The sequence below is a fragment of the Phalangium opilio genome, unplaced genomic scaffold (assembly GCF_054372755.1).
Source record: "Phalangium opilio isolate 3A_F unplaced genomic scaffold, DU_Popi_V2 ptg000209l_1, whole genome shotgun sequence".
NCBI classification, from domain to species: Eukaryota; Metazoa; Arthropoda; class Arachnida; order Opiliones; family Phalangiidae; genus Phalangium; species Phalangium opilio.
The window spans coordinates 8,099,622-8,119,499 of NW_028324217.1; the positions used below are offsets into that span (position 1 = coordinate 8,099,622).

Genomic DNA, 19,878 nt, shown 5'->3' on the forward strand with positions numbered 1-19,878 from the left:
TCTGCAAAAGTGATGGAAAAGTAGAAATTCAGCTGCCAATTTAAAACTGTAATTTAACCACATTTAGAGAGATATTGCAGGTATTCAAAAGTAGGAAATTCTACTTTTGAATACCTGCAATATGTCTTTAAATGTTGAATAGTTACATTTTTAAATTGGAAGCTAGATTTCAACTTTCCCATAACTTTTGCAGACCTGTAACATGTGTATAAATGTGGTCAAATTGCAGTTTTAAATTGGCAGCTGGATATCTACTTTTCCATCACTTTTGCAGACCTGTAACATGTCTATATAAATGGTCAAATTACAGTTTTAAATAGGCAGCTGGATTTCTACTTTTCCATCGCTTTTTCAGACTTGTAACATGTCTATAAATATGGTCAAATTACAGTTTTAAATTGGCAGCTGGATTTCTACTTTTCCATCACTTTTTCAGACTTGTAACATGTCTATAAATATGGTCAAATTGCAGTTTTAAATTGGCAGCTGGATTTCTACTTTTCCATCACTTTTTCAGACTTGTAACATGTCTATAAATATGGTCAAATTGCAGTTTTAAATAGGCAGCTGGATTTCTACTTTTCCATCGCTTTTTCAGACTTGTAACATGTCTATAAATATGGTCAAATTACAGTTTTAAATTGGCAGCTGGATTTCTACTTTTCCATCACTTTTTCAGACTTGTAACATGTCTATAAATATGGTCAAATTGCAGTTTTAAATTGGCAGCTGGATTTCTACTTTTCCATCACTTTTTCAGACTCGTAATATGTCTATACATGTAGTCAAATTACAGTTTTAAACTAGCATCTGTTATTTCTACTTTTCTATCGCTTTTGCACACCTGTAACATGTCTATAAAAATGGTCAAATTACAGTTTTAAATTGGCAGCTGAATATCTACTTTTCCATAAGTTTTGCAGACCTGTAACATGTCTATAAATATGGTCATATTACAGTTTTAAAATGGCATCTGGATTTCTACTTTTCCATCACATTTGTAGGCCTGTAACATGTCTATAAATGTGGTCAAGTTGCAGTTTTAAACTAGCAGCTGGTATTTCTACTTTTTCATCACTTTTGCAGACCTGTAACATGTCAATAAATATAGTCAAATTGCAGTTTTAAATTGGCAGCTGGATTTCTACTTTTCCATCACTTTTGCAGAACTGTAACATGTCTATAACTGTGGTCAAATTACAGTTTTAAACTAGCAGCTGTTATTTCTACTTTTGCATTGCGTTTGCAGAATCGCGCTGCATATTTCTGCCAATACAGACAATTAACAGATAATAAACAGAAAATGTAGAAACGGCAGACAATTTGCAGTTCTGGAATTTCTGTGAAATTTTCGCGTTTTTCGAGCTGCAGAAAATGTAGCCTTAATTTATACCTATTACAGCGTGGTAGCGATAAAAAAGCGCGTATGCAGATGAATTACAGCTTAAAATTTTTGTACGGGTATAGATTGCAAAACCGCGTCGCTCTCGAACTAGCATTACAAAGTATAAGTGTCATACTTTTGAAACATATCTTATAAACTTATGATATTACACACTGAACTATTTTTTCCACGCGCCTCCTCATGATATTAAATGTCACAACGACGACAGAAGCTCGTTAGCCAATACTGGAAAGGAAGGCAATTTTAGGTTGGTAAGAGTCTTGTGACAGTTTTAAAAAGCATTATGGGTACATATGAAGTGCCATCCATCTCCTATTTTTCCCTTGTGCTATTACGCGAGGTACCCTTAAAGCAACAGGCGGCTCCATTATCACCCCTAGCATTCTATCTAACCTTCTGGACACGAATTTTATCTTGCCAAAGGAAGGAACCAATCAGACCTAATGCACTAGGTCTGATTGGTCCCTGCCTTTGGCTTAACTAGCCTTTACCAAGCTTAGCCACTGTGTAGTAGAAAAGCCATCTTTAAAGGGCACCAACGGAGCCGCCCTTTACTTTAAGTCCTTCAGCCAAAGTAGATCAGATGTATCACGCAACGTCATGAGCTGTCAAGAACGTTTAAAAAAAGTACTCAGAATTGTGGATTGAGTCTTGCATAACAATTTGTGCTACACTTAAAAATTCTTATTTCTTTTCCGGCGCTGAACATAAAAATTTATTTTATTACTTATTATTATTTTAATTACTTATAATGTACCGATTTAATTACGTCTGGGCCTTTCAATTACTTTCTGTGGCGCCAAGATTACTGAGGGTCAATTCAAAGCAAAATTAGTGAAACCCATTTATTTCTTTGGGCCAACAAGTAATCTAACGTTTGACTTTGAAACATAATTCTAAGGCATTTACATTACTAGCCTTCGTTTGGATGGTGGTCGCGTATTGGAAGAAAACGTTATGTATGTATGTTTGTTCTTTATGCTCAATCACAAACTCTTACCGAATTTGAGCAAACTGCGCGGTTTATGTCAGAAACTACGAGAAGATTTCGGCACTAGGCTCTTTCACTTAACAACTGCTGAGCGAAAGAAGTGTCTCGATCGAACGTTAAACCAACTACTCTCAATGCAATCGCACCGCTCACGAAAATAGTCTCTTGAGTTTCCTAGACTCTTTTACTTAACAGCTACTGAAGGAAGGGTGAAGCGTCTTGGTCGAATGTTAAACCGGCTACGCTCAATTCAATCCCGGCCGTTCACGAAAAAAGTCTATTTTGTCCCGTCTCTCGACCTGTAATGTATAGCGTTATATGTAGATCACGCTATGCATAATTATGAAACTGCTATCTAAAACTGTATAACCATAAGGAGATCATATCTCTAAGGGCCCAAGCGCATCTATTAGCAAAAACATCTAGTTCTGCTAGATGTGACGTAGATTTTGTATAGGGGCTCCTTTCGAATTTTTCGTGAAATTCGCGGGAGAGAAAAATAATTTTCAAAATCAGCCACGACCGATATCCTAAGCCGGTCGTGGTCTAGACGCGAGCTCTGAGATAACGCTCCCAAGCGGTTGGGAATCAAACTAAAACAGGCGGGGAGGCGAGAGAGGAAGGACTGAGGGGAAAAAATAAGTAAGAGAATTTCCAGAACCCCCCAGCTCTCTCAGACACAAGAGGTAAATTCGCGCTTAGTAAAAATCACGAAGAGCTGTCGTGAGAAATCTTTGAAGGAGGCAAAAATGTTCAATGCCGGGTTACTCTGCAGCGAATGCGCTCGGCCTCTGTTTAGGCTATACAGTTATTATACCACTTGAGATGAGACGGATGGCTGACCAAATCGGACATACATACATTTCAACCGTAACATAGAATCTTGGGCCCTAAAAAGAGAGATGATCTCCTTATGGTATAACCGATAAAACATGTATGACTTGGCATTGAGCACAAAGTATAAAATTGGTTACGATTTAACAAAATTTCATCAACAGAAAATGTCGTGGTACAAAGATCAATAAAACGCAACCGAATTAATTAAGTGGATCTTGTTTCGCTTCGCATTTAACGACTAAACGACTTTGTTTGGCATTTCATAGTTACGGAAGTGCAGCTGTTATTTGAGAGAAATTCACCGTCACAGTAACTGTACAACAACCGACGCCATTTGAACTCTAATATTCATTTGGTATGATATTGAAAATTTAGAATCTGCAAGGAAATGTCATACACAGTGGCCGTATCTCAGGTTTGTTTACTATATTCTGTAGTGTTTAGAGTATTTTAAACTTTTCTATATGCAATCAAATACCACTGAAATATTTTTGAGACTTTTTTTAAAGTATGTGCGTCATGCAGGGTAAGATTCCTTAAAACATTGGTCCGTATTTACCCAGCCCAAATGTTTTATGTATATATAAAATAAAAATATGTTGTTAGTTCAACCTAACTGTAGTTATAAATAACCAACTTCTTATTTTGGTTCCATTTTACACTAATATTTTGGGTCCATTTTACACTAATATTTTGGGTCCATTTTACACTAATATTTGGGTTCAATTTGACCAACGTTGGGTTAAAATTTACAACAAATTAGGTTGTTATGTCGACATAAATTTGACAAAAACAGGTAAGTTGGGTTGTTTCGGACCACGCGTCGGGTTGTTTCGGACCACGCGTCGGGTTGTTTCGGACCACGCGTCGGGTTGTTTCGAACCACGCGTTGGGTTGTTGCGGACCACGCGTTGGGTTGTTGCGGACCACGGGCTGGGTTGTTTCGGACCACGCGTTGGGTTGTTTCGGACCACGCGTTGGGTTGTTTCGGGCCACGCGTCGGGTTGTTGCCGACCAATCATTAGGTTGTTAGTGATTAAAATTAGGATGGTTGTTTAACTTCTATTTCCTTTTTAAATAATTACTATACTACTTGCCTAAAGCAACAGCGCTTGAAGGTAGGGAGAAAGAGATTAAGGGTTGTGACGTAATTTAACACGATATGTTTCCTGCCTTCAAGTCCTTCGCTTCTATAGATTAGTTGTTTACTTTCATATATGCTGTTTTAAGGAAAGACTTTAACATTTGCAATTCAGAAATGTACTTCAATATTTATTTAAATCATTCCCTCATGGAAACTATGACATTACTAACGCCATACTTTGTTTTTCCAAAAATTCCAAAAAACTAGTCGTTTACATTTTTTCGGGTTATCCAAATCCAGCACGTAAAACATTTTAACGGAAACGTCTAGAGCATATAATCTAGGAGGATATAGGGGTGAGGGAGTCTTCGACTGCCCGTTCTTAGATCTCAGGTTTCGGCCTCTCCGATGGGAGATTCGTGCACGCCCCTAGTTAAATTGGTTACGCGCATCACGTGACCACGCAAATCCAATTCAAAATATAGCGGGTTTTTCATGCTAGCTTAGGCCTTTGAAGCAACGCCGCCTATATTATGTGTTCACTGCACATGTAGAGATATTTTTTATTGGGCGTTAATTCGACCCTCCCACAGGCTTTAATCCATCTTAAACACTTATCTAGTAGAGTTTTTGGTGTAGTGAAAGAGTTAAAAGCCATTACCTTTACTTCAGCTCTATCTAAGAACCATAATTTACTATTAATAAAAAATAAAATAATGATAAATGTTCCGTTAAAGCACTAAAAAATACAGCGCGACGCATTAAGGCTTTAACAAAAATTAAAACAAACGAACAGTCGACGCCCGATGACGATGTGCGCGGAACTAGATGCGCGGCTAAGAATCTCCCAGAACGAGATAAGACTTTTATGTCTTGAAATTACGGGAATTGAAAAAACCAAAAATGAAGACCTCGAGGATATGATCCAAAATATTGCAAAGGCCTTAGGACTTAAAATCAACCCAAACGATATATTAAATCAAAAGTAATATAAGAAACCTCCCTCCCGTAGGGAGGTTTCTTATATTACTTCTGATTAAATAAATACAGAATTGACTTAGGCAATAAAAGAATCCCTACTTTGAGAATTGTTTTTGCAAATAAAAAAATACGCGACTCCTGGCTTAAGCAATCTAAAACCAATAAAAATCTAAAAGCGAGTGATATTATCAAAACCTTAAAAAATGATAAAATATATTTTAACGAGCAACTTACACCTTTAAACAAAAAAATTCTATACGAAACTAAACAAACAGCCAAAGCTAAGTCATTTAAATATGTATGGATTAATGATGGAAAGATATTTATTCGGAAAACCGATTCCTCTTCGGCTATTCGTATTAAATCGCTTGAGGATCTAAAAACTTTGTAACCCACTATAATATACTTACCTCTGAACTTATTATCTTTTACCGCTTGGAATGGATAGCACAGATGATGATTTTCTATTAAATAACTCTTACCTTAACACACTAAAAAATAATAATATACATGACCTAAATAAAATGCATATAAATATTATACATTTATATATACGTAGTCTACAAAAACACTTTGATGAACTAACTGTTTTTCTTGAATCATTACCACTTCGTTTTGATATTATTGTATTAACAGAAACATATAATATTATAGACACTACTCCCTTTCAACTTGAAGGTTATAATTTATTTTCTCTGAACCGATACCTAAATAAAAATGACGGCATAATTATATACACCAAAGAAGAGATTCAAGTATCTGAAACAAATACCTCCTTTAGTGGTGCTTCTTCAATATCTATAAATTGTACTTTTCCTAATCATGTCTTATACAAAATATTGGCCTGCTATAGATCCCCTAGTGCTAGCACATGCGAATTTGTACATACTTTCAAAAATGAGCTGGCTCTCGCTTGTTCTGCTGATAATATAATCTGGCTAGGTGATATCAATATTGATCTCTTAAACTATAATGACCCTAACACTATAGACTATTTAACTACCTTACACGAAAATGGCTTTAGACCATATATAAATGATCCTACGAGAATTACTGAACACTCCGCCACATGTATAGACCATGTATTTGTTAAAAAAAAGAGATACTATACCAGTCACTCGTTTATGAAACAAAAATCACGGACCATTTCGCAACCATCATTGGCATACCTAACTTACGTAGGAATGAAATTAGAACTGGTAAACAGATACAAGTACATACTTCAATAAATTATGAAACCCTAAATGCTAATATAACAAATGAAACATGGTCTCGAATATTATCTATCGAGGATTGTAATATTGCCATGGATACATTTATGACGACCCTACAAGAAAATATCACGATGGCTACGCAACTTAAAAAATCTATATTAACACATAAAAACACATAAAAACTACAGCCATGGATTACTATAGGACTAATAAACTCAATTCGAGAAAGAGATCGCGTAGCTAAAAAATTGAAAGAACAACCATTTAATATTAGATTAAAAGACCACTACAAGACATAATAGAAACTTTACGACCAAGTTGCTGAAGAAAGTCAAATATAACTATTTTAAAAATAAAGTAATTGATTCTAACAACGACCCTAAACAAATATGGCAAGCCATAAACGAAGCCACACTAAAAAGAAAAAATGAAAAGAAAAGTATAAAAATTAAAATTGACGGAATTCAACCACTGATAACCCGCTCATGGTAGCTAATAGCTTTAACAAATTCTTTTCGGCAATTGGTCCAAACCTAGCACAAAAAATAATCTCACAAAGAAGTAACACTAATCCCACGAGAGATGTTAATACAAGTCCAACCCAACAAAATAACAATAGCCTATTTTTTAGTCCAGTAATTGCAAAAGATATTGAAATCGCCATACAAAATCTAAAGAACTCTAATTCAAAAGGCTATGACAATATTGAAGTTAAAACCCTTAAAAAACTAAAAAAACTCATCCCGATCCCACTGACTCATATAATAAACCTAAGTTTAACAACTGGCGTTTTCCCAACAAGTTTCAAAAGAGCAGCGAGAGCAGTTATAATCCCAATTTTTAAATCTGGTACAAAAAGTGATAAAGAGAATTATAGACCTAGCTCCCTGCTAAGCAATATATCAAAGATACTAGAAACAGTTATTAAACAACAAGTGGTTCAATTCTTAGAGTGTTCAAACTACTTTTCCAAAAATCAATTCGGGTTTAGGAAAAACATGTGTACAAGCGATGCTACCGTAGAGGTCACTAATTTTCTATATAATTCCATAGACAAAAAACGAAAAGCACTTGGCATATTCTTAGACCTAAAAAAGGCTTTCGATACTGTTTCGCATGATTATCTACTTGCCAAACTCGATAGGGCCGGAATAAGAGGTATAACTTTAAAATGGTTTAAGAGCTACCTTCAACACAGAGAATCAATAGTTAAAATCAGAAATATATGATACACGAAGTTCACTTCTCCCTACCTCGCGCCGGCCATCATCTATGAAGTATTTTTACAGGCTAGAAACGGTACCGTTCCTCCCGAACAGCGAGGCAGATCAAAGAAGATACACGCCCCAGGAATGGAAACTGTAGCTTCCTCTAGTGTAAATTTTTGTCTCTCCCCTCCTAGTACGCTCCAAAGGCAGGCTCGGTTGACGGAGGTATTTCCGGCTACTTTGAAATTGCATAGACCGGAAGTTCCTTGATCAGCCCAACCCCGAGACATACCTTCCATTCCCGGAGCGTATATTTTCTTTGGGCAGATAGGTGAAAATAAAAACACTAGCGTCGCGTAGTGAGAAAAATGTGCTTTCCTTACAATCGTATCATGGTTGTATCTTATGCAGCGGCTTCTCACTTGCGCGAAATACAGTTGAATCCCGCCGTTACTAGGAAACGTCAGATTATCTTGGCAGTGGCCATTTATCACAGTTCTCTCTCGAGAGGAAAAATTTTTCTCTTCGCGACTAGCGCGCGTCGGGAGGGGGAAAAAATTCACGCCTCTTCACTCTTGCAAAGTTTTTTTTTTCGGGTTTTCTCTTCATAGATGATGTCCACGGTACTAACCATTATTGAAGTGAACTTCGTGTAAGTCATATATTTCTGTTAAAATAGATGACACCTACAGCAACCCCGAATATATAACATACGGCATACCGCAAGGTACTATTATTGGCCCAGTCTTATTTTTAATATACATGAATGATATTTGTAATTGTGAAACACTGGGGAAATTAATAGCCTTCGCGGACGATACAACTATTCTCTTTGAGGGTAGCTCGTGGCCAGAAGTTTTCCATAAGGCACAAAATGGACTAACAGCATCGGTAGACTACTGAATGATAACCTATTAACCCTAAATATTAGCAAAACCAAATATATCTGTTTCTCAGCCAGAGGTCCAATAGAAACGACTAAGGCCTTACATATTCATAACTGTACAAGTTATGATAATTGTAAGAAAGACTGCTATAAACTAGAAAATGTAAAATCAATAAGATACTTAGGAATAACCTTAGACCAAAATTTAAAATGGAATATACATACCCTAAACCTCTGCAAAAAGCTACGGTGCTGTTTGCATAAATTTTATGAATTACGAAATTTTTTGTCTACCACCTGGCTGAGAACAGTTTATTTCGCTCTAGTCCAATCGATCATTTCATACGCTATAGTTAGCTGGGGCGGTACTTTTTACACTAGCATTGAACCATTAGAAGTCCTACAAAGGAAAATTATTCGTATTTGTGTAAGAAGAAATAATATTGAATCACGCGCTAGATTACATAATGATTTTAAAGTTTTCACTGTAAGGCAATTTTACGCCAAAACGATTCTATTGTATACATTTAAGAATAGGGAATTTAATCAATTATCTAGTAGTTATGATACCAGATTTGTAATGGCCGGCAATCTACAAACTATCAATATAAGCAAAACTCTTACAGAAAAAAATGTAACATATATAGGACCTAAACTATTTAATATGCTACCCAATAATATAAAAGAATGTAACTTGCCGAACCAATTCAAAAAATATATTATTACATGGTTAATTAATATAGGTATCACAGAGCTTTATGCTAAATTAGATTTTTAATGTTAATATTTTGATTACTGCACCTTAACAATAATACTTAATTAACGCTCTCTCTGAATTTGTGTAAATATATAGCAACTTTGTCATAGTCCCAGTCACGCACCAACACTTGTGTTCATGTGGCAAGGGGAATGATGTTAATACACTAACTTATAAATTAGGTAAAATTATGAGGGCATCAATAAATTAAAAAAAAAAAAAAATCTGTAAGCGCATTTCAATGGGAAAACGGGCAGTCGAAGACTCCCTCACCCCTATATCCTCCTAGATATAATAAAACGGCGTGTGGGTATGATACTTTTTCGACATACACAAAACATTGTGAAGGGTTTTAAACATTAACATTATGTGGGTCAGCCACTTGACATTTTTCCACATATTCATCTATCTTTTTAACATCACCCTATAAACGGAAACCATTACTTGTAATAAGAAAAGGATTTCTATTTTTCTACTTTTGATGTTACCATTACAGATTGTACACTGCTTGGAAGTGAATGCAAAGAAGAATGAAGTAACTGGACTATTTTCTGTTCTATGGACATATCTAAATGCGCGTCTAAATATGACGTAGGTACGAGAAATTTAAAGGTCGCGTTTAGAATTAACTTTTGGTCCACTCTACAGTCTGGTACAACTCGGTGACTTCGATCCTGGAAGGGTTTTTCCAAACGGAACTGGAACTGGAGCAGTTGGGACAATTTTACGCAACGTACGTATACTCATTTGCCAGCTTATTCGATTTCAATTTAGTGAAGACCTTGGCCTTTTTTGCGCAATCGATATTTCTACGTTTCACCTAGCATGCGATGTAATTCCTACTATAATGTAACAAGTTGAGAAAGCAAAATGTTACCTCTCCAAATCGGGACGAGGATTATCTTCCCACTTATTTACTTGAATATGAAGCTATTGTTATTTATTTATTAATTAGTAAGCAACTGCAGGCTTTAAAAAATTTTAATTGTGAATTATTCAAGCGTTAGTAAAAGTTCTATCGACAACTCTATAGGCCTGTAAACACTATCCTCTCTTTACACCTTAACAATATTCTTCGTTATATCAGAAGTTATATGGAATTATTGCTAAGGTTTGTCCCTACTAAAATTAAACTATCCCTAGCCGCGGAAAAAGAGAACATGCACCACAGAATGGACACCTATTAAAGGACCTATTATTATTAATTTAAATGTTTATTTATGTTTTGGCTCACTCTGAACCATTAAAGGCCAACTTCTAGCGAAAAGGTTTCTAGCTAACTGAAAAACCGAGCATCGAGACTAACAATGGAGCAACCTGCCGATTTTTGGAAGGGTTCTGAGATGGCCAACGGTTGGGGTACATTAAGTTCTTACCACAGCGTGCCCGTATTCCCCATACCCCCCCCCGCGCCAATCCAACAAGCCAGTCTAGAAAAATGTTACTCCTATATACGCTTTCCAACAAATCGGCTTCGATACAGCCGTACATCAAATTAAAACCTAAACTTGAGGGGTGCCGCAATATAACCGGGTGAATTCTTTGACGATGCCAATGTTTTTTCTTTTCCAATACTTCCAAGAGCCGAAGAGGATCTTTTCTTGAAAAGGGTCCCAACACTCTTTTGTTTACATTCATCCGAAGTCAGGAAAACTTCTGTAAATTCATACCATAGCGCATATGTACTTTCTTTCGCAATTCTTTCACATTACGAGCTACAAGGTGGTAGGGGATCTTGCCTTAATCGGTTTCTATCCATGCTTGCTTATGGCGTACCCCGGGCCACAAACAAACACACATAAAACAGCAGCGAGTGCTAGGTCTGGTTACATGGTTGTATAACCACACCTAGCTAAAACCCAACCGTCTCTACCCTAAATGAGATAGAGGAGAAACACGGTTTTAACAAATGCGAAATCGGTGAGAGACAAACACACAAAGAAATTGTGTACCTCTCCAATACCTGCGTCAGTCGGTGAGTTAATAATACAGTTTCAAGGCACGATCTTCCATTGTAATGGGTTAGATTCGGTTAGATTATTGCAAGAAGTTATATCAGTATCTCAGAGAGAAGTTATAAGATGACTAAGTATTCGCGCGCCATAGTCCCAGTCCCCCTTTCAAAATACAAGGGGGGACGTAAAAGGAGGCCGGGCTATTTCGCCTCTCCTCAGTCGGAAAATACGTAATTTTCGTCATTCGCGTCGCGCTGACGCGAGTTTTCAAGAACCAGAGATGCTGGTTGTAATTTAGAGGCGGCGGGGATTAACTCCGGACCTACGTTTGGACTGGAGATAAAGCTGGAAAGCTTATCTGGAAGCTATCTGAGATACTAGATATAACTTCTTGATTATTGTGTGTCAGACTCTCCCACCTCATCTCGATGATTATATTATACAACTAATATAGTAAAAAGTTTAATTACGAAAATTGGAATTGTATTATTATTATCATGTGTTTCTGTCGAACATTCGTTATGTGTTTGAATAAAATTACAATATTTTAGGAGACTGATTTTTCTCTGACTCCACTTTTCGTAACAAAAGAAACGGTGGATTATCTGCATTACACAACAGAAGTTATCGGTTTTGACTGGTCTTTCGTGTCCGGACCCGCAAGAAAAATTTCCAAGAACTACTTCTCAACTCTCGAATCTTTTGAAAAACCTGTGAGAAATTCATGAAAGCAGGGATATTAGATGTTTTATTAAGAGGGATGAACAGCTCAAGCCTTTTCACGTACATTATTACGGCCCTGCGGTAGAGAGTTATTTTAACGAGAATCTAAACGCGAGCCGTCTTGTTTTTCCCCTTTCAAGGACAAATTTTTCACCGTCTTCGTCCGGGATGAGGCTAGGGGCTGTTCAACCGCACCCTGACCCCTGGAATACGACGAAAGTTTTTTTTCTGCTTTTCACAAACTGAGAGTATTATTGAACCAAGAACCACAGCAAGATATTTATTATTTGACCTTTAAAAGTACCAAAAACGTAAACGTCCGATCGCACCTTCTGCGCATGACACGCAGTTAATTTTTCTGCATTATCCTCTCCTTTCTCATCCCTCTTAAAATCTAGAATCTCTGATTAAAGTGATCTAGTTGAAATAAGCAACAAATATGTGTTTATTGCAATAGTTGTGGATGGTATTGTTCGTCGTATTGGTCGGCTATTGTACAATATGGGCAATTATTACACAAATCTTGAAGAATAAGCGGGACGCTTGGTCCTTCATAAAGGAATTTGCATATTCCTTGTTTTTCTCAAGCATGACTCTTTTAAATCAACACCAACATTACACTGGTCAACACATTTTCGGTCGTATTTATGGAATATCATGGAGAATATCAGCATTTTGTTTGTCACTGTCCTTCACGGGGCTATTGCTGGCGAAGTATGCTAAAAAGGACCTTCCTCTGCGTTACGAAACAGTCCATGACATCTTTGTGGATAAAAACGTTCAGCTATACCTATTGGATGCAAGTCCGCCCCATGATGATTTAAAGGTACAGAAACTTAATTCAATCTATGATACAACCAGGATTTAATTTGAAAGAAGCAGAAATGAATAACAGACTTGATATTCTGCGCGTTATACTGTATACCCAGAGATAATTTTACACGTATGTGTAAAATTCTAACTAGTATACCAGGCCCATTCGTCTGGACGGTGGTAGGAATGAAGTGTAGGAGGGTTTTTTTTAAGGAGACCGGACAAATGAGTCGGTATAAATGTTAAACGTTTGAGCCCATGATGAACTTATGAGACTATAATAAACTTATGAGATTATGGTAAACTTACGAGACTTTGATAAACTTATGAGGCAATGATAAACGTATGTGGCGATGATTAACTTACGAGGCTATGATAAATTTATGATAAGCCATTTTATTACATTTAAACAAGAGAAAATAGAAGAGAGGTATAATACTTGAATAATAATTTAACTTTAGCCCTGCTGATTTAAACCAAAATCTACATTTTGCAAGGAAGTTGCCAATTTAAACCAAAACTTTTTAAGGAGGCATTTCATTTGAATAGCTTATCGCCTTTCGCGAGTATGGCTACTCCAGACTGTTGTAAGTAATCCTTATTCTTAATTCACAGATGTCTCTGGATATTGAAAAAAACAGTATTTGGAAAAGAGCGTACAAAGACGGTACCATACATTCATTGGATGATATGCCAATTTTCGATTACCTGTCGGAAATGCACAATGGTAGGATGGTCCTCTTAATCCCGAAAGCAACTGGCTTAGCACTAGCACATACGTTCTGCGAGTCTGGTTTATTCTTTTCACCCTCAAAGGAACCTTACATGATTGCAAATTACGCTATGGTAATGAATAAAAACCTGGACTTGCCAACAAAAAATCTAATCACGTTCCTGTGAGTTTTAATTTTTTTAAAGACAAAAATTGTCCGGAAAGGGTGGGGCAAATATAATCGATGCAATTTCACAAACCTCTTTGGGAAATACCAATTTCGAAATTTGATTATTATAACAAGAGTCTTTTTTTCAATAGTGCCAGTCAAGTTGTTGAAACTCGACTAATTCAATCTAAAAAGGATACTTTACTGTCTTTGGGAGAAATGTGTTTGTCATCCACAGAACCAGAGATAATTACCGACGAGCCCTTAACTGCGGACAACTTTTGCTTTGTGGCATTTTTTTACTTGATTTCGCTCAGTTTATCTCTAATCGCCATTTGCCTAGAATTCCACGTGAAAAATAAACAGCAAAATAAAGTAATCCGAAGAGGAACGCATTTCCTATCCCTCCGTTGAATATTAAATGAAGTGTAATTACCCTATTACCAACTAATAGTGAATAAAACAGGAGCTATAAATAAGAGTAGAGAAACAAGTCCCAAATAAAAACCAGTCACGAAAATAATTTCGTAAATTCTACGTGTAACGGTGCACAACGAAACCTTTGTACTGAAAATGCATAGCATATTTGCGCCTTTTTGCATAATCAAGAGTCTGAATTAGTCACTATACCAGTCCCCAGTAAGGTTTGGTAAACATTTTAGCCTGTCCCTGGTGTTCATTTTGTCTTTCATTGAGATACTTATTATGCAGCAAGCAGAATTTATTATCTATGTAATACACACTTTTTAATATAATAAAATGTTAAGTCACCATATAATTACGTAAAGAGTAATCATCTGAATTTGAAAACGTAATATAAGATTTGACAATGAAAATGACAAAATACAAATATAAAGTCCCTGTTTAAATACTGGAGATCAACGTCTTATTGAAGCATTTCCTGAAAGCTGATCTAGCGTAGAGTAATGAATACGTAAGCACATTGTGTATTGAATTCTCAGACAGTGTTTTGTCCAAACTCTCATATTAGAAAATTGTTCAATAACTGATTGATGCAAGACAGTCGATACTCAGGTAATTTTCTGAGATGACACACTTTTAAAAGATGACCCTTACAATCAGTAATTTAAGATATTACCGTAATTATTTAGGGAAAAATTATATTTTATCACATAGAAAATGAAGATGATAATTTTTAAAGTGTCTTTGAAGTGAAATTGCGTCATTCAGGCTCTGAAGAATTTCTTGCCGCAAAAAAAGTTCAATGTCTCAGCAAGTTTCATAATTACAGACAAAATAAGGCCGTAAAACCAGATTCTAAACACGGGTTGAAGGAAATCCAACGTGATACTTTTGTAGTCATTCAAAAGAATACGCTCAACATCCCTGACGTTCCATTCGTGCCAAGAGTCAGCTCGACTTTTAGGTTCGGACATAAAAGTTTCCATAAACCTCAAAGATCTTGAAATACCGTCACCAACAAAATTAATAGACTTTTAAACTTATTAAATAGACCTTTCCGATAAAATAACGGAATCCTGGATAAAAGGTACTGGCCTTTCAGTTTTAATCGAGGCACCCGATCATTCCATTATTGCAAGGAGGATGTATAATGGGGAGACTGGTTCAGGAAATGGGGAGGTTAAAAACGAGGCAGATACTCCGTGCAGTGACGCGCAAGCGGTTGGTATGGCGAGCGTCACGTGATCGTCACGTGATCGTCATTGGAAACGAGGGATATTCAAAACTATAAACATGTTCAAGAGGCTTGAACGCATACGCGAGAACGTACGCTCTCTTGCCGTGAGGGTAGCGGTAACCATGGTAACCGGGAACGGCACAGTACCGTTTTATGAACGGGGGACTACGTGCATGTTGTCTGACTCCGAACCTCCTCTCTTGTACATCCTCCTTGATAATCGTTCCCGAAAGCCTCACGCAATCACGTTTATCCGCTTGATATGCGCGGGAATTCTAGACAAGTTGCCCCGAGCCCAGGATCGTTTTCAAAAAGGCCTATCCATACCAAATGAAAATCGATCTTACAGATAATTAACTTCCTCTTTGATTGAAAGCGGCAACTTCTTGTTGAAGTAGTAGTGAGTTGTATCAAATTCGTACCTTCCCTTTCCTGTATAAAGTACACGATCACTTGGAACTTTGGCTAAAAATGTGGACGCAAAAGTTTCGGTGCTCCTAAAATAAGCAATTTCTCCACGGTGAAATGATTCCTCAATTTCGCTCAACTTTTCAAAATAAATACCACTTTCCTCCATTCTTTGTAGCAGAGACTCGTATTGTTTAGCGATATTCACCTGCAATAGGTTGTATTGTATACTTTATTAATATATCAAAACATGAAAAATTTGAGAAAAAATATTATCGCAACCTTCAAGAAAAAACTTGTTTCCGTGCATATTGCGGGTTTGATAGATTGTTGCCTTAGCAAGTCTTCAATCGTGTCAATATAATCGGATTGCGATACCATCATTTCGCTTCTCAAATTTCCAGAATACGATCGCGTCAAAACGCTGCTTGATAAAATCCAAGCGCCAAAGACGATTCTCGTTGCATTAGTTAATTCCAAATTAATGTTATCAGCTACTTGTTAGAAGACCAAAGAATGAAGACGAAACCCTACCGATAGTCAATGAATTAAGAACTTACCGTTTTGAAGAATATCTGACGCTAGCATCCATACGACGTCAATGAAAGAATTACGTTGCAACCGAAGTAATATGATGGCTACAATGAAAAGGGATATTGCCGTTCCAATCCAAACGAAGCCGTTTAAGCCTAAGAGATTGTATTCCTCCGTTACTGAATGTTTGCGATTGACAGAAGTGTGAATAGCAATTGATGAAAACCAAACACTCGGTGATACGTGATACTCCCGAATTGCTTCGTCATTGATCGTCATAGGATACAGAAATAAATCCAAAAGCTATTTAAATGGAAATTATTAAAATTATAAATAGAACTCGAAGTGGAAATGCGTGTTAATTATACTCCTTTTGATAAAGCTGTCGTTGCATCCCAAAAGGGTAATTTCAGTGGTTCAATATTATTCTTCGTCAGAAGTTCAGAAACTGAAGTATCGTTCTTCAACACCTTACTAAATATTTTAGTTTACAAGTTAATACCACCATATGTTCATAAGATATATTCCATAAGTTTGTCACTGGTTACTGAGAGTATGTCATGAAGTGACGTAAGTGAAACGTCTTACATTGTCGTAAAGCGACGCCTGGTTAGGCGCTGTCAAAGCGTTAGTATAGACTAAATAGGAAGATAGACTGCATAAACCGCGTGTTGTCAATTCTCGCGTCGTTCTCGAACTTATGGAAATATCTTGTAGACTTATTATACGCTATTAAAGTATTAAGAAAGTTTAAGCAACAGGATGGATTTTAACCGCTTACGTCGTATTTTTCAAATGGCACACTATAAAATACCCATAAATAGAATTGAATACCGAGTACGACGATAAACTTGGTTGGCGACAAATATCGAAAGAACCAGCCTACAAATACAAATATATTTTAAAAAAAATATTCTTAATAGTTTGGGTCAAATTTCAATTCAGTTCTTACACCTGGTAAATTATATTTGAACTCATACAAAGCCGTCATCAATATTTCCGAATTGTAAACTAAAGCATTGAAGTTTTAGTGAATTTAGATTTTCAGCGTGATAAGAATCTAGGATTTAAACCTTCTCCCTTCATGCCAAGAAATCAATTGCAAAGTCGTTGAATTTGTTATTCATTCCATTTTCGCGTTACAGTTAGCGTTATCTTTTACAGATAAAAGCTTGAACACTTATTGTAAACAATGGCTGCAATTATTATTCCATTCTAGTGCTATGTTGAAATAAATGGTATTTTATATTCTGTTTCTATGGTAACGCTTCGTGTATGTGAACCTGACAGAAAGTCAGTGAAGTGGTCTGTTATACTAGCCACTGCTTAATATTTCCCATTATTTCAATGGAAATATTCAGAATTACAAGTTTCAAAATTCTGCGCAAACAAAAGCTTAAGCTCATGACAAGACACCGGTCTAGTTCCATGTTTTGTATAAGTTGACACAGTTAACCAGAAGGTTGGTTTTCTGTTCAAAAATATCGTTTGAATTCAACGAGGAGCCAACCACTGGCCGTAATCGATGTACACCCTATCTGTAATGGTTACGTAAACATCTGTAATCACGCGTAATTAACTGTAATCATATGTAATTATTATGAAATCATACGTAATCATTGTGTAATCACTCGACTTTACATGCTCTCATATCTTAATCTCCATGTCTCTTCATGTCTACAGTTCTACACGATACACTCACTATTGACACCGAACTCATCGTAATAATGCCGTACTCATTGTAATCATAGGGTATTCATCGTAACCATAGCGTACTCATCGTAATTTTACCGTAATCATTGTAATCATAGCGTACGCATCGTAATCATTTCCTTCTCGTCTTAATCAAAGCTTAATCATTTCTACTCATCATAATCATTCCTTACTCCGCGAAATTATTTGCAATAAGTCAGCCTAATCATTTTTTCTCGTTGTATTCAATGATTAGGTAACCAGTGTACAGGAAAATTCTTATTGGTTAGCTCCTCGATATTCACATAAACAGAATTTGAAGGTGTTGTTTGTAGAGCTTTTAATATTATACGATGCCAATTTTCCGCAACAACTCACGCTAACTTCAACTCAGAAAGGTTGATAAAATAAATATTTCCGAAGTTACAAAATCTAAAGCCTCTGATATCTCGAATTTTGACCGAAAGGATATTTCCCGCGTAAACACATCCCTTTTAAGAGGGTATAGGAGTGTCAGAGTTTTGTATGCACCTATTGTGTACAAGTTTGAAGGTGAATCATTTATACGAAAATGCAGAAGCCGCCTCAAGGCTAGTTTTCACTGGGCTAAAACGCGGCGAAAATGACAAACACGCAACATCTAAATTTTAGGAAAATATGCGAAAATGGAAATGAAGTCCTAAAAATTCGATACGAATGGTATAGCGTTTTTCTGTTTCTATAGTAACAAATTGGTTTTGACCAAAACAATTGCAGAATTAATAATTCATATTCGTATGGTTTCCTTAAATGGTAAAAACTTCACGAAATTGCACCACCGAGCGAAAAAGTAGCTCGTTCTCAAACACGATCGAAACAAACGTTTTGTCTTAACAGGAGACTATTCAGCAGAAAATGGCCTTATTATTTTCGACTTCACCCTCATTTTAAGCTTAACTTCATTTATAGGCTTACGTATGTCAAGAAATTTTTGAGACAATTAGGCGATCAATCAGTGAGCGTATGCATGGTACGTGTTCCAAACTGAGTGGTAGGTCCGAAGTTCAGTTGGTCTGGTTTTATTAGCGACTTTGAGTCGAAAATGCTCTTAATTTAATTAAGGAATTGAAAGATAATGGTACGAGCTATTAATTTTCATGTATAGAATTAAAAACAGACAACTGCTGAGCTACATCTTACCCTGGTTCCACGAAAATCACACAAAACAGGCAAGGGGAAGTAAATTAAACTTTAAAAATGAATCATTAATTCAAAGCTTAGAAATGGCGACCAGAAATGTAAAAAACTTCTCTATGCAACAAAGTCCGCGCGTTTGAAGCGATTTCACAAATATTTAGTACACGGGTTTCCTTTAACCTATAGACGGGCTGAAAGGTCTTTTGGGTTCGATTTGTTTCCATATTTTTAAATGGCGTCCACAAACTTAAAAACCCTTCTTTATGGAATAATGTCCGCGTGGAAAGAAATAAAAAATGTCCCGACGGGCTGACGGGCAACGCCGAGTGCCTTAGCTCCTAGGGTGCTACAAAATTATTAGTCGTTAGTAAAATCTACCCATTCCGTGTATCATTTTGATGGAAGTTCTTATTACACGCGAGCGACGCCGCGGGTAACAGCTAGTATATATATATATATAAGAGTGATCGACGAATTTGTCTTACACGGATTCTAATAAATGTGTTATCATTAAATCTTTCACACTAAACCTTGTTTCGTATAAACACAAAACACTTCTTCTCATTGAGCTTGTCTGTGTCAATGCATTACTTACTTATTACCACAACTTCCTTAAATTCGTCAGGCAATAGACTTACAGAGAAACAAACGTACAGGGGAGAGGCAGCCATAT

At 36.4% G+C, this 19,878-nt stretch overlaps 2 protein-coding genes and 1 long non-coding RNA gene across 4 annotated transcripts; 1 reads left to right on the forward strand and 2 right to left on the reverse strand.

Moving 5' to 3' along the window:
• Window positions 1-1,033: 1,033 nt before the first annotated feature.
• Window positions 1,034-14,204, forward strand: LOC149618842 (putative glutamate receptor). Its single transcript, XM_089854375.1, has 8 exons — window positions 1,034-2,364; window positions 2,438-3,648; window positions 9,860-9,954; window positions 10,012-10,096; window positions 11,870-12,031; window positions 12,499-12,867; window positions 13,470-13,750; window positions 13,888-14,204. The coding sequence occupies exons 2-8, from the start codon at window positions 3,622-3,624 to the stop codon at window positions 14,147-14,149; spliced, it is 1,281 nt and encodes a 426-aa protein (XP_089710501.1). The 5' UTR covers window positions 1,034-2,364; window positions 2,438-3,621; the 3' UTR covers window positions 14,150-14,204.
• Window positions 11,109-12,414, reverse strand: LOC149618843 (uncharacterized). Its single transcript, XR_016375249.1, has 4 exons — window positions 12,334-12,414; window positions 12,106-12,244; window positions 11,316-12,029; window positions 11,109-11,237 (listed from the first exon to the last, which is right to left on the reverse strand). It is a non-coding gene; the product is annotated as an uncharacterized LOC149618843 (long non-coding RNA).
• Window positions 14,205-14,448: 244 nt separating the features above from the next.
• Window positions 14,449-18,720, reverse strand: LOC149618844 (uncharacterized). 2 transcript variants are annotated; one of them, XR_016375244.1, is made up of 8 exons: window positions 17,290-18,720; window positions 17,119-17,219; window positions 16,706-16,811; window positions 16,364-16,640; window positions 16,086-16,297; window positions 15,960-16,011; window positions 15,743-15,892; window positions 15,019-15,157 (listed from the first exon to the last, which is right to left on the reverse strand). XR_016375244.1 is itself a non-coding variant. In XM_089854376.1 (7 exons), exons 1-7 carry the CDS (start codon window positions 17,326-17,328, stop codon window positions 14,923-14,925), a joined length of 1,239 nt encoding a protein of 412 aa, XP_089710502.1. In that variant the 5' UTR covers window positions 17,329-18,720; the 3' UTR covers window positions 14,449-14,922. The 2 variants fall into 2 exon arrangements, 1 of the variants encoding a protein (XP_089710502.1); XM_089854376.1 differs by having other exon boundaries at window positions 14,449-15,157; window positions 15,743-16,011.
• Between the last annotated feature and the right edge of the window lie 1,158 nt (window positions 18,721-19,878).

Excerpts from the sequence above, each read along its gene's own strand:
- LOC149618842 (XM_089854375.1), top strand. The coding sequence starts at position 3,622 with ATGTCATACACAGTGGCCGTATCTCAG. Across the intron at positions 3,649-9,859 it reads ACACAGTGGCCGTATCTCAG|ATTGTACACTGCTTGGAAGT; the intron begins GTTTGTTTACTA and ends TTACCATTACAG. Across the intron at positions 10,097-11,869 it reads TTGGGACAATTTTACGCAAC|GAGACTGATTTTTCTCTGAC; the intron begins GTACGTATACTC and ends ACAATATTTTAG.
- LOC149618844 (XM_089854376.1), bottom strand. The coding sequence starts at position 17,328 with ATGACGGCTTTGTATGAGTTCAAATATAATTTACCAGGT. Across the intron at positions 16,812-17,118 it reads TGCCATTTGAAAAATACGAC|TAAGGTGTTGAAGAACGATA; the intron begins GTAAGCGGTTAA and ends TAAAATATTTAG. Across the intron at positions 16,012-16,085 it reads AAACAAGTTTTTTCTTGAAG|GTGAATATCGCTAAACAATA; the intron begins GTTGCGATAATA and ends AACCTATTGCAG.